The 14890-nt window shown below is 42.2% G+C and overlaps 1 protein-coding gene across 1 annotated transcript in view; it reads right to left on the reverse strand.

Moving 5' to 3' along the window:
* Window positions 1-6: 6 nt before the first annotated feature.
* Window positions 7-14890, reverse strand: part of PLCXD1 (phosphatidylinositol specific phospholipase C X domain containing 1) — a 36946-nt gene continuing 22062 nt past the window's right edge. The window contains exons 4-8 of the mRNA XM_006017041.3: window positions 11876-12012; window positions 10723-10851; window positions 9133-9288; window positions 4243-4426; window positions 7-1336 (exon numbers count right to left, since the gene is read on the reverse strand). Coding sequence (XP_006017103.1) covers window positions 1065-1336; window positions 4243-4426; window positions 9133-9288; window positions 10723-10851; window positions 11876-12012 — 878 coding nt within the window. The 3' untranslated portion in view covers window positions 7-1064. The remainder of the gene's footprint in view (window positions 1337-4242; window positions 4427-9132; window positions 9289-10722; window positions 10852-11875; window positions 12013-14890) is intronic.

A 14890-nucleotide genomic window follows, 5' to 3' on the forward strand; every position in this document is an offset into this window, starting at 1 on the left:
TGGCTCCAGCCAGTGATATCTGTCCTTCACATTCATGGTCACTTGTATTGCAGATAATTTATCCTAGAAACTACAATAAAAATATAATTCATCTTAACATTCACAGGAAAAAAGTGTAAAAGTAAATGGCATAGATAACCCATACTTTTCAATAAGTAGGTTCAGATTAAAGAGTATGAATGAACTAGTTGGATGAATACAAGGGGATAAATCGGTTTTCAGTTTACACAGGCTAAACCAAAAAAAAAAAAAGCTCCACAATGAAGATACTGGAGATATATAGCAATGTAAATGAGAAGAGAATTTAGTCCCCAGTGTGTGATTCAACTGAAGTGCCAAAACTGTTGCCATTACTAAGAAAAATCTTTGTATTTTACTGAAAACTTGTACAATGCCCCATCAGCAAAAGAAGACACTTCAGGTTAAAAGGGTAAAGTTTCTACTAAGGGTCTAGTTGTGATACCTGGAATTCACCTGCAGAACTGGCACAGCTCTAAAATGAGAGCAATATCTAGCCTCTGGAACATTATATATTGCTTTCAGTTCCAGCAGACACTGTTGATGAATAATGTAATAATCACCTTACCAGGTTGTAAGAAAGATGCTAGAAGGATCAGTTCAGCACCCAGCATTGTCATTTCTTCTCCTGATACCAAATTCCAATGTGATTTTGGAAGAAATCACACCAAGATTCTTAACCAGTTTTAGTGAAGCTACAGGTATGATAACAATGTCTTATCCTGTCAAATTTATTTTTAAAATCTAATTGTGTATTCAATGTTCATAAATACTTTTTCACATTTCATTCAATTTGAATGATGAAAACACTATTTGGTTTCCCTTTCCAGTGCCAAGTACAAGGCTGTTGATGTTGCAAATACGTGCAAGCAAAAATGTCCGAGCAAACATTTAAATCCATATTAAAAATCCTTAAAAGAAAAAGTGTATGTTGAGTTGTGCCTTTCTGGTAAGACATAAGTGTAGACAAAATGATTACTCAGCCTTTTCAAGGTTAAAAAGTTGAGAAAAACGAGAGATCCTTTGAGCCAATATTGGGACCGTGGCTATGTACTGTTAAGTTTTTTGTTGAGTTCTATCACTGGTGAGTTAAGTTTTTTGTTGAGTTTTATCACATTTTTGACAAAATCATCATCTCCTATGAAATCTGCAGCAATAATGTTAGTACAGTCCTTCTTTGTTCCTGGACACTGTTGCTTTACCCAGACATTCAGGCGTGGAAGGCTTCGGAGAGTCATTGTCTTCAAAGATAAAAATGGATGCGACAGAATGTACCGCAAATCTCCAGTAAGGTTTATCCCTGCAACAAAGAATTTTCCTGAAACAAAAAAACAGTCTCCATTAGATTGGTGTCTGTTATTACTCACTATCGAATGAGTGTTATGACTAGTTTTGTTGTTTAAAATGATTAACAGAAAACCTTAACTCCAGAAAATTTCTGTAGTTTGCCAATAGCTGCAGTAATCTCAACAGAGCAGTTTCCGTTGGAGGTGTGTCATATTAGGCAGATATGGGGCTACTGAAACCACTTAACTTAGCTCAGGCCCCTATCTTTGTATGTATTCACTTAGGTTACTTATCCTGAGAGGGGAGTGTTCATTCCTGGCTAGATACTACGTCAATATGACATTTTCAGGAAGATTCAGAAAGAAATCTGGTTACAGGTAATCAGCCAATGTCTCCATAATAACAGTTGCCTCAATGGCTAAAGGCTAGCAAACATTGGCTTCACCGAAGAGTTACTTATAACTATTGATAGTACAAAATTGGCTGAGGGGTCGTACGCAGAGAGTGGTGGTGGACGGGTCATTTTCGACCTGGAGGGAAGTGGGGTCCCCCAGGGCTCGGTCCTTGGGCCCACACCGTTCAGTTTCTTTATTAGCGACTTGGACAATGGGGTAAAGAGCAGCCTGTTTAAATTTGCAGACGACACCAAGATTTGGGGTGAGGTGGGCATGCTAGAAGGGAAGGACAGGTTACAGCAGGACCTGGACAGGTTACAGGGGTGGGCAAATGAAAATAGGATGGGATTCAATACTGACAAGTGCAGGGTGCTGCACTTGGGCAGTAGGAACCAGCAGCATACCTATAGGCTGGGGAACTCCCTTCTCGAAAGCATGGTGGGAGAAAGAGATCTTGGAGTCAATAATGACTCCAAGATGAACATGGGCTGACAATACGAGAACGCGGTCAGTAGGGCTAACCGTACCTCGTCGTGCATCCACAGATGCATCACAAGCAGAGCTAAGGAGGTGATCCTCCCCCTCTATGCGGCACTGGTCAGGCCGCAGTTGGAGTACTGCATCCAGTTCTGGGCGCCGCACTTCAGGAGGGATGTGGACAGCATTGAGAGAGTCCAAAAAAGGGCCACTCGCATGATCCAGGGACAGACCCTACGAGGAGAGGCTACGGGACCTTAACCTGTTCAGCCTTCGCAAGAGAAGGCTGAGGAGGGGACCTGGTAGTTGTCTATAAACTCACTAGTGGGGACCAGCAGGGTTTGGGAGAGACCTTGTTCCCCCAAGCGCCTCCCGGAGTAACAAGGAATAACAGCCATAAGTTGCTAGAGAGTAAGTTTAGACTAGACATTAGAAGGAACTACTTCACAGTCAGGGCGGCTAGGATCTGGAACCAACTTCCAAGGGAAGTGGTGCTGGCTCCTACCCTGGGGGTCTTTTAAGAGGAGGCTTGATGTTTACCTAGCTGGGGTCATTTGAGCCCAATTTTCTCTCCTGCCCAGGGCAGGGGGTTGGACTAGAAGATCCGCAAGGTCGCTTCCAACCCTACATCTATGAATCTATGAAAATGGCCTATTGTTTCTCCTAGGCTGTATCATTGCAGAGTTCCCCAGATCTGAAGAAGGGCCCAAAGCTTGTCTAATATCTCTACCAACTATGTAGCTAGCCCAATAAAAAAGTATGACCAAACATAGCTTTTCACACATGGACCATCGCAGAAGTATCAGCTATTTGCAGATCATCACAGCTACAGCACTACAACCCTACTGTTCCAGAGCTCCACATCGGGTGAAATCCATACTAATGAGTGTGGGAGTTGAGGCATATAATCTGAGTTAATTGTTCTTTAATGGTTAACTACCTCTAACATGGAGGCAATTTCCATGAAAAAAGACATATGGACAAAGTAGACTGCTGCTGTGGGAGGCAAGTTGAACCTTTTAAATCTGAGTTTTTAAATTTTATTCTAAGGGAATGAAGATGAGGGAGTACAGAAATCAGCAGGGAAAAAGAGGATCAGGTACAAGTGCTCTTGTCCCGTCATTCCCTTGACAATGGTTTGGCTTCCTCTTAATTTGACATGACCAGATCCTAACATAGCATAGCGCTGAAGAGGTGGTAGCTGCTCCTGTGACACATCATAATAGAAGGCCACACTGCAAAGTTTTCGCTAGGTTTTCCTTTTTTGTATCTTAATAAACTATTTAGGCCCCAGAACCATTTGTTTTAGCAGTGTCCCAGCTAGAGGCTTCTGTTGCTGGTTATAACTGGCTTGCATGCATGTGTGCATCTCTCTGTATCCTGCTTGATAAAACGTTAGATCTACTCAAATGCTAGGTTTTATTTTAGCTTCTGAGCTCAAAGAGCAGCCCCTTCAGCATGGAGAAAAAGAGGCATATGGTTTTATTATATATACGTCACAATTTCAGTTCCCCTCTCTCCATGACATTTGGATGTTTATCTTGCTGGGATCCTTTGACCCCAGCTGACTTCCTGCCCCTGGGGCAGGGGCTGGACTCAATGATCTCCTAAGGTCCCTTCCAGCCCTAATGTCTATGAAATCTATGAAGGTGTGTGGTTAGCTGGTAGCACTGTCTGCACATACAAGACCAGACTTACAAAATGAAACCAACATCTGTTGGGAAGTTGGAGATCAGAGACCTGGTTCTAGGAAAAACAGTTTATAAAGGAAGTTATGTCAATTCATCTTTAGCAGCAGTCACAAGGTTTTATCCCTGTCTTAGTTCCTTTCACGGATTTCAAGCTAATGAAACCATTTTATTTTAAATGGGTGATACTTAATTTACTTTTGTGGTTATAAATTGTACAGAAGAGGAATAGACAGCTAATACATATTTGGAGATACCATGAGTGAAGAAGTTTGTACTGATTGGCATAATATAGGGATTACATTTCCTACGTTGGGAATAAAACAGTTTGGAATTTCTACTAATTCCTTGTTTCTTAAATAAAATGTGAGTTATACCTGGACGTCCCATCTTTTTCATATGTTCCAAGTACTGGATAAGAGCTTTGGTTGTAGACTTATTTCCCCACCAGTAGGGAACTGCAGGCCACAGTTCAAAGTGTTTCATTAATTCAGATACCTCATCGTATGAAATGATCACCTGGTATCCTTTGCCCCACATATTCCGTAGTGTTGGAACCACCTGGAAGAAATGAGGCAGTGAGAGCTGTGTGGCTACATCCCAGGTAATTCTTTTGAAATTCAGTTGCTAAGCCATGAACTGTCTCTTAAATAGAAACAAGAATGGTTCAAATGACTTTACTAAACCTGCAGCCCAAGAGAGAACTGGATGAATCCTAGGTACTTTTCAATGAAGAGAGTTCTGAGTGCTGGTAAGTTTTAACTACAGAGAGAGAAAGAGGTAGGGGCCTGGATCAAAATACTTGACCAGTTTGATCTGAATGGATAGTTCAAAAGAATTTCAGTTTCACACAAGTACTCCATGAATGAAAGCAAGTGTCAAAAGATGTCATGAAATGAAACCCATGTCCCCCCTTCACCTTTAAGTATTTGGTGCCACACCATGATCACTAGCTAACGATCACTGTTCTCCTGCCTGTGTTAAAGGAGATGGATGTTGTTCCCAATCAAATTCCTAACCGACTCACAGAACAAATAGTACCACTACACTCACTACAACCTTAACGCTAACCTCCAAGGAGAGACCCAGGATTGAACTGGTAATTCTCTTGTTGCCACCCTTAGGAAGAGTCTTAATAGGTGGAGTCTGAGATACAGTGGGAGAATGATATAGGGAGATGACAACTGTTGCTGCTCGTGCTCCACCAGATCTATGGATAAAACCAGCCATCAATCTGAAACCTTTCAAAAGCCAAACATTTCTGAAAATAGAGTGAAGAAGACTGGGGGGAAAAAATCAACCACAAAGGCACACGTGAGCACAGCTGCTTATTTTGCAAAGTGAGCAGAAATGGAAACCAAAACCTCTCACAGTAGATTTCAAACTGTATCAGCCCCCAATAAATAACAACACCTGGGGCAGTTATCAGCCCCCAATAATAAAAACACCTGGGGCAGTTAAAGAAATTTCACCTTTTAATCCAATGTAATATTGTTACAAAATGATTCCTTGCTGTACAGCTGGGGAAAGTTCGAAAGCAGCAATGCTCATCCCTGTGAACTGCTCCATACTTGATTCCACAGTTACATATTGCATTTTTAGAACAATGCTCTTAGAAAACAACAGGCTAGATCCAAAAAAAGAATGTAGATACCAAAAGGGGCAGAGGTAGAATTTCAGAACCTAAATTCGAGACTGTGATCCAGAAAACTGCTTCTCAGCTGGAGATACTGAAACTCATTGGGCATTTTACTTTTTAACTATGGAGTTCCCCAAGCACCTCAACTAGCACTTCTGTGCGTGCCCAGATCTGCCCTAATCTTGACAAGACTTTAGTGTTTAAGTCATGTCTAAACCTGATCATGATTCAGAAACTACGTGTGTTCTGTATAAGGGAGACAAATCCCCTGAGGGGATCAACCCAACAGAGCATGTCTAACACTCAATGACAGCCTCAGAGATCCTATGAAATGTAGAGCCCCTTAAGGCCTTTCTGTGGACATTTTGGGGTCAGGGGTTCTAATCCCATTTTCTTCCTTTAACTCATTGTAACCTAGGGCAAGCCACTTCTTTCCATATTTCTACAGATGAATGCAAAAAAACCCTTCCCTAACTCTTGAAGGATACAAGAGGATTAACCAGTCACTGTTTGCAGAGTGCTATGAATATGCCAAGAATTATTAACAAAAATAGGCATGAAACCCTGGTACAGAATACCTGACCCAGTTAAATGGAATCCATAGGTACCATGACTAAAGGAGGAAAGTAGTTATGCTCTCTTATTTAACTTTCCCCTCCTCGGCATAGAGATGTGGTCAGGTGATTTCAAACCAGTCTTTCATTGCATTAGATCAATGATAGGCTACTCCTGGCATGAGTGCCAGAGTGTGGCACTTGAAGGCATTTTGCTTGGCACGCTTGCTTCTGGGTGGATGGGCTACACAGCAACAACAAGGATTTGGCCCCTTTTGGCTCCCTCACCATCCGCCCCTGGCACACCAACATCTTACCAGTTGAAGTTGCAGGTGTTCTTGGCATTCTGCCCAAAAATGTTGCCGACCCCTGCATTAGATCATCGCTACTCAGCAGTCTGCTTCTCCGATGGCTAAAAATTCTCTCTCTGCACTAATCATTCCTATGGGCCAAACATCATTCTATCCCATTGCCTTTTCTAATACTAGTTTTGTTAGCCCAAGAGCTTCGCCAAACAGCCCTTTGGGGAAACAATAAAACAATGCCACTCAGCTATTCTTCAGGTCTTCAGTTATTCTACTGAGGCCTGAATATTCAGGATCATCTAATTTCCCCAATAATTGTTCTATTTTAACCTTGCTCTTTGAAATGGTAATGTTGAATGGTTACTGCTGCACCTGGTAGCTTCAAAGCCCTAATTCAAATAGTAAACAGGGTCATCATTATCTTGTAGCCTTCATCTCTCAGGAGAACTCCCTCTGTTCCTGCATAACATTCTTTGAAATGTTAATTGTTTAACTACTGAAAGCTCCTGCACCTTGCAGCTGTAAAAAGAAAAGAAAAAGGGGGGAAAAGAACAAGCCTGAAAATTGTGATTCTTAGAATTCAACCACCAAATAATTTCTGATCATTTAAAATCAAGCCCTTTCTGGAGATCTGGATGGCCCAAGGGAATGGTAGTAAGATAGTTGGTGGATCAAATCCATCCCAAAGTCAGTAGAGAAAGTCACTGCCACTTGAATCGACTGTGTGAAGTCAGTTGTCCCAGTCGATTCACTAGTGGACAAGACCCATTACAAAGAACACTGACACTGATTATGCTCTGGTTTCTCTTCAAATTGCATAAATCTTCTTGGCAGTTGTGGCAGAGGTTTCCAGGAGGAGGCGCGTCTAAACGAGATGCTTGCTGTGGAGCTGCCTAATAGTGTCTACATGAGACATCTACTATGTAGACATGCATCTACACAAGACATTTACTGTGGAGCTGCAGCCCTACTAGGTCACAGTAAACTAATAAAGTCCACCTCAGGTTAGTAACTGTAAATACAAGTATTGTCCTATGGCAGAGTCTTTTAGTACGCAGCACTGGACATGTAGCCGTTGACCCAGCTGGCTGGTGCACGAGGGTGCTTCAGTGTGGGGGCTGCCTGCTGTTTAGCCCCCCACTGGAGCACCCTTGTGCCCCAGGCAGCCCCTGTGCAGCATGTTGGGAGGGGGGGGTGCTTCCCTCTGTGGCTGCGGCACCCCCCCCAGGACCACCCAGGCTGGGTGCCAGAGGGCGGGTGCCGCCTGGGGGGCCCCCCAGCAGCTCAGAGACTGCTTGGCCTGCCGGTAGCTCACCCTCTGCCACCGAAGAGGCCAGTAAGGATTGGGCCCCGACCCTCATGTACATGCCATGGGGCTTTAGTTTGGTTTAATTCTCCCTAAATTGAAGCGGTGTTTTTAAAAAGCCCACCATTTCAATTTAGGGAGAATTAAACCCAATTAAACCCCTGTGGCATGTACAAGCAGCCTATATGTCCAAAGTGTCATGCCTAAATCCAAATTGTAGATATCAAAGCCTCCAATCAGCTGCCATCCATCCCTGTGTGCATCTAGAGTCCCTAGAAGCGAGGTCTACAAAAGAACTCTTGTAACTTGTTGTTTAGCAGAATTCACAACCCAGCGTTCAGCCTCAAGGCTTTCTTAAAATGGTACCGATATCCACAGCAAGCTGATGGCATATGCTATCCACTATAAAATACTTTGGGCTGCAGGACTGTGCTGATCCCTGAACCTTCCTCAGGAGTTAGGGGTGTAGGCCAGCCCTTTCATCAAAAAGCATCACTAGAGAATGAAGCAATGTTTTTTATCCTTTTACCCAGTAGTTCAAGTGTTAGGGCACTCACAAAAGATACAGGAGACACAGGTTTAATTTCTTCCTCTGCATGAGGGGGAGAGATTCAATTCCCTCCTCTGCTTAGGAGCCTACATCTGCTACTGCCCAGGTGAATGGCCTCTACACAACACTACTACTTCAGTAGGGCTGCCTCAGTTCCTACTGAAAAACCCATTTTACTTTGCATCCCCATCTCTGACTAGAAAAGCTCTACTAAGCCACTTTGGACTTCTCTTAAGAGACCATCTCATCCTACCAAGTACCTTGTCTTCCTCTTACTAATTAAGCAGGCTTATTCAGATAGGAAACCATGTCACTGCTGCCTAAACGTTTGATGCAAGCACCAACCCAACCTCAAAATATCTCCTAGAACTGAATGGCAATGGACAGGTGAAACCCTCTAAAGCAGCATTTCTCAACCTGTGGGTCACAACCCAAAAGTGGGTTGCAAGAATATATAAAAGGGTTGCAAACAAACTTTAAAAATGTATCAAACTTTAAACATGGATTCTCCTTTAAAGGAGAAAAATGTGGAAAACTGGGGCTTTTCCCTTGTAGGCTGGCAGAGCTCCAGCGTGCCAGGGGTTGCTTGGGGCCCCCCTGAAACACACTGGGGGGCAGGGGGCAGTGGGTCGGGAGTGAGGGGCACAGAGTCAGGACTGGCCATCAATGTTTACAAATGGGTCATGGTATAAAACCATTGAGAACCACTGCTCTAAAAGGGCCAAACCACCTTGTGACACCACCTATTTGATGATTCTCTAAATTTTTTATTCTTTTTTATGTTGCTGTTATAACAGGGCATGTTTGTTTTTGCTTAGAGAAAATAATGGGTAACTTAAAGCAAGATGACATTCTAAACAGAAAAAATGCTATGAAGTATTATATATTCCAAAAAAATGTCACCTGCACTTACGTCTCTGGGACACAGCTTACAATGGAAAATCCGTTTTATACAGGAGACAAGATGACAATGATGGATCCTGCTCAGTCCATCAAAATTCCTGCAGGCTAAGATAACAACCTCCCAAGGATGGCTCTGCAACCACTTTGAAATTTCCCACAGAACATCCTACAAAAGTAAAGTCACAACAATTTAGAAAAGCCTGTCTGATGCTAAGAGAACGTTAAATAAAATCTTAATTTGAGAGGCCAGACCCTCAAATGGCAAGAATCAGTTTAACTCATCAGAAAGTTCCAGGAAGAGCAATCTTTCTTGGAAGTTTTATAGTGGCTGGAAACCCACCCTTAGGAGAATTCGCTTTTCAAAGAAGCTGTGAATGTGACCCAGCATAACTTGTGGTGTTGCATTTTTATAGTGCTTTTCATCTGATGATCTTAACAAGCATTATGAGTGCAAGAAAGAATGAAGATCAGTCACTAGGTCAGAGATAGAAACCAGAACTCCTGGCTCCCATGGTTTTGCTCTGATCAGGTCAGGACCCACTAGTTGCACATGTGCACACTGTGGTTATAGGAAACTCACAGGCTAACCAGGCCCGTGTGTGCCAGTTGCTAGGAATGTGCCAATAAACAGGAGATATTTTAAGATTCAAAGGACTGAGTCACTGTCTTCCAATAAACATGTCTTCCTTTAAAAACTGTTGTTGCCTTTTAAACAACAACACTTTTTATATCACTTCCTTTCTCAAAGAGGTCCCTTGATATCTGTGTCAACATCTCAGTGGCCAATGGGAAGATATCAGATCACAAACACAACCTGCAAACATCACGTATGTGTTCACAGAGAACCGAACAAAATAATTCCAGTTCACAGTCAAAAAATTACTTTGGGGCTTCATGGAGGTTAAACCTCATTTGCAACTGTCAACATTTATTTCAGGTCCAACAATCAAACTGACAAAATACTTCATTACTTAATTTGAAACCCCAAAAAATTGAAACAAAGACTAACTGGGTGCATCTATACAGTACATGCACTTTACTGTGGAGTTGACTAATTGGCTCCTCAGTAAAGTGTCACTGTCTACATATGCATCCATATTAGGGTGCAGAAAATTAATTAACTCTGCCATAGGATAGTACTGTCCAAGACAAGTACTTTCCTATGGTGGAATAATTTACACTGCCACAATGCCCATGTAAAAGGTGAGTGGGGCTGGCTGGGGCATGAGGGTGCTGCAGTGCAAGGAGTGCCTGCCAGCTAGCCCTGCACTGTAGCACCCTTGTGCCTCAGCCAGCCCCTCTGCTGCTCAAGGTCGCCACCCAGAGCTGACTCCTGGGCTCCCTACTAGCCTGGGGCTGCTCCACCCCGCTCAACATGCTGCAGTCCTGGACGCACATATAAACACTGTGCCTAGAAGAAATAAACACACCGGAGTTTATTTCTTCTCCCTAATTGCACATGTAGATGTACCCACTTGGTCTGACATGGTCAGTGTTCCCAGATCAAGGTTGCTCTTATTCAGAAAACCAGCTTGTTCTTATAAAAGAATTTTTTTTTAAAAGTACCACTTCATAGACATTCCAGAGTGAAGAACAGTACCTCTACAGACACGCTGGTGTATATCATGTGTACAAAGTACAAATCCATAGAAGGGTCATGAGATTTATGTGCAATCCTCAAATCCAAATATCTAATCCCAGCATTCAGTTGTTCTGTCAGATTTTGTACCTGAATTTTAAAATACAACAAATAGGTCCTAAATATTTGCACATATTATTTTATTGACTATAGGAAATTAAGAAGAAGATGTGAACTAAAGAAGGATGTGAAATTACCCAGTCTTAGGTTTCATGTTTTAAGGATTACAAGAGACTTATTGGTGCACACTGGGCACAACACTAATCCAACTACACTACTTCTAGTTTGGTAGAGTAGGCTTGGTTCCATAGGGCTGTGCTGGGATGGCACAGATGTAGCCAAACCTTCCCCATATACCATACGAGGAGCCCATAACTTTTATTCAGGGTTCTAGTTTCCACTTTGAGGACCATTAATCCACAGATGAAGCTCTCCTACACACTTGCAAGAGTAACAATGGCAAAGTGCTATCATATCAACAATGTGCACAGTTGAGTAATTAATATCGTCTCACTCTAAAGTAAAATAATGCTAGGCGTTACTGGTATTAACAATAGTTACTTTAAAGGACATATGTTTTTAGTTAATAGTCACCCTTTAACTATTAGGTTTGCTTATGAATTCCCTACCCCTAAAAGGGATGTCACATCCAGCAAAAATATCCCTCACAAACATAAATTTGACATGGACAGCATGTTTGTCTTATTTCTTTATGTACAGCAGGGCTGTCCAACTAGCAACTGCAAGCTCCTACCATCTTTACCTCCTCAACGTCCCATGCTTCTCCCCACAAAACTGGGCACCACTTCCCCTGACCATCACCACCTCTCTTCATTGCCTGCTCCCCTGCTGTGGTAGTCACTGCCTCCCCCACACGGTACCCAAGGCCTCTGGACTCCTCCTCCCTCCCCCACCTTCCACTTCCTGTCTCTGGCCCATGGCCTGAGAATGTCATAGCCACCCATGATCCATGGCGCACATTTGTAATTTGTTAAAAAATGCTGTACATCTATCCTACTAGGGGTCATGAAGTGGATGGGTATGTTCAGTGTTGTGTAGCAAACTACAGACAAAGTGACTAATTCAAATCTGAGGATATTAGCAAATTGCTTACCTGTGTTGTGGACCACTTCATAATAATAGGGCGTACAATGCAGGGAGCACATTTATCTACAAACTTCAGCAGTTTTGATTCATTTTCACTTACAGGTGAAACTTTATCCAAGCAGTAACTCATCGTGTCATGACTTCCTGCACAATTAAAATAAATGTGAAGTAAGTTTCAGTTGTGTATTAATCCTTCAAAGGCCACAACACAGCATTGCATCATGTACACACACATAACCTATCACCTCCCTGCTGAAACAACTGCATATCTTGAACTGCATGCGTCTTTGCTAAAAAAAGCCAAAACATTTTTACATCAAGACAGCCAATTTGCTATTACTGTCTCAGTGTAAATTCCTAATAGAGAAAAGGTGCAGTAGCTTTTATTTCACTATAGCTACCCAAGATCAACTATACATGCCACTTCCTGAGAGTTACATTAACTAGCTAGAAGATAAAAAGTGACAAACCTTGTTTCCCCTGGGAATTTTACATTGCAATAATTACCAAGACGTGATAATGTACCTTTCTGTAGTCACCATGCAGACACAATTTGGATCTGGATATTAATTTGTCCAAGGTTCAGAGGTGTTCAGATTCAGAATTTTTCATTTCAGCCCTATCCCCATAGCACAGGAAAATACAAGAACTATAAGGGTGAAATTCAGCCTTCTGCAGAAGGTCTATACACCACTAAAATCCTACTTACAAATGATGTTTACCCTAAAAATTCACAGAAACACTAACATTTACACTATACCCTATTAAATGAACACATATTGCATATTGCAGTTCCTTCACAACATATAATGTCTTTGCTAGCAGTTCTTTTTTTAATATTCTTCTAATTTTGCAAAGTATCAGCTAGATGAAGTTATGACCCAACTAAGTGCTGATATGTTGGAAAACTAACAAACTATTTGTAAGGAGGGAAGAAATCTGCAAGATAAGGTTTTCTTGCACATTGTTTTCTAAGTAAATCTCTATATTAACGCTAAGAACCACCTCGTTGAAAACCTACAGGTCTGTCCCAATGAAGTCAAGGCAGTACTCCCACTGACTGCTAGGGGAAAAAGGACAGAATATATTTTGAAATAACAGATACTTCATCTTTAGAAGTACTAAGCACCATGCTCATATATTCAATCAGTTGTAGCCTCTTTTCACTAGTTATATTTTATTTCTCTGGTTTTTGTCTGCTTTATTGCACAAGCATGCTGAGGGCAGGATTTAGGGTGAGAAACTGTGGCCTAGACATTTTAAATAATTTAATATTTTTATTCATGGCAGCTCTTGTGACAAAATTTCTGTTTTTCTTGTAGGAAAAAAATAACCTCCCATAAATCATGGCTGATTCTGTTTTCAGTTGTGGAAGATAACATTTAGGAAGCAAGGGGAGGGAGAGGACCAGTAATCTCTCATGGGCAAGAAAATTAGGAACAGCAGCTCAGAAAGATCTAGAGCTCACACATCCATTTTTATACTTTGCTTTCCCATTGTCTAAAAGGCAGATAATTTACTGTCATTTAAGTGACTGTTAATCTGTCATTGGCTCCTGTGTCGGACTCACCATGTTCCTGAACTCACCAGAGCCAGAGACCTCTCCCTGCTGACCTTGTCCAGCTCAGCAGCTTAAGTTCTCTGTCATGCCAGTGTTAGGGAGCTCTCCCAGCCGCCTCCATCCAACTCCACTGCCTGGGGCATCTGATTTTCCAGGTGCACCTATTGTACATCCCTCCCTGCATGTCTTTCTACGCGCAGGGTGCATGTACTTTTAAAGTGGTGCAGCTGTGCCGCACAGCGCTCTATTCCTTCAGCTCCAGCACCTGCAGGTAAGTTCTGCCTGTCACCAGCCCTTCCCGGGTTGGTTTCCCCTGTGGGCTGAGGCCACTTGGTGTGGGGTTCATCCCTCTCATGGGGGACTTGGCCCCCTTGCCGCACTGCATGGCAATGCATACCAGCTTCAGACATGCGGCATATGTGGCGTTATTTAAGTGGGAAGACATATAAATATGAGTAGTTACCACAAATTTCTGAAGCACAAAACCCCTCTGGGTTCCTATAGCAACTTTCAATTTTACAACTTTCAAGTTCTTCCTGTTCTGATCCTCCCAGTGTTAGGGTAGGGTTTCCTAGCCTTTACTGCAAGTTTCAGTTCTTCTGTTTATGGGTTTAACAAACATATTCTGATTCAGGTTTGTGAACACAGATGATTCTGATCTTTGTTTCCCAAGATCTCAAATCATAGAAGTCATAACTTGAGGCACCTAAATATCTTAAAAAATCTGGCCCTGGATATACCATGTTAGAGTCTACTGAGAAGTTCAGAGGAGGGCAATGTAGTTGATCTCACCATTTTATTTTAAGTTGCACAACCGTTGGCATTTTGTTCCTTAAAATCTCAGACCCTGGAGTCCTGGGGTTACTTGAAGGTTTCAGTTTTCATTTTATAGGGTTTTTTGGTCAGAGCTGTGGAAAAAACCTTGCAAATGTCAGCAGTGGCAATCCCTTGATATGAGGATGATTGTAGGGAAGTTATCATTGGGCATGTCTAAACATGCATTTAAGTGCGCCTAAATTTAATGTGCATTAGCTTAACGCACATTGAGTTTAGACAGGCGTATACACGTGGGCATTAAAGCACATTAACACTGTGTGTGGACTGACTTGAGACTAAAGTTAGCCCCAAGTCAGTCCACACACACACAGTGTTAACTTGCTTTAATGTTGTGTGTTAATGTACTTTAACTATTCACGCCTAAATTTGATACCTGCATTTGCAAGTATCAAATTTAGGCATGAATAGTCTAAATTTGCCCTTTTTCAATGTGCATGTGTAGATGTGCACCCTTAATGCATATTAACTTAGGCTAATGCACAGTGAAGCATCACGTGTAGATGCACCCATTGAGTCCATAGATGACTGGGGAGGCTAATCCAAGATGTGCATGTTTAACTGCAGACATGGCAAATAGCACCAGGATCTACTCCTTCCTTCTATAACTGCTGGGTCACAGCTCTT

This window comes from Alligator sinensis, unplaced genomic scaffold, assembly GCF_000455745.1.
Source record: "Alligator sinensis unplaced genomic scaffold, ASM45574v1 scaffold144_2, whole genome shotgun sequence".
Taxonomy (NCBI): Eukaryota; Metazoa; Chordata; order Crocodylia; family Alligatoridae; genus Alligator; species Alligator sinensis.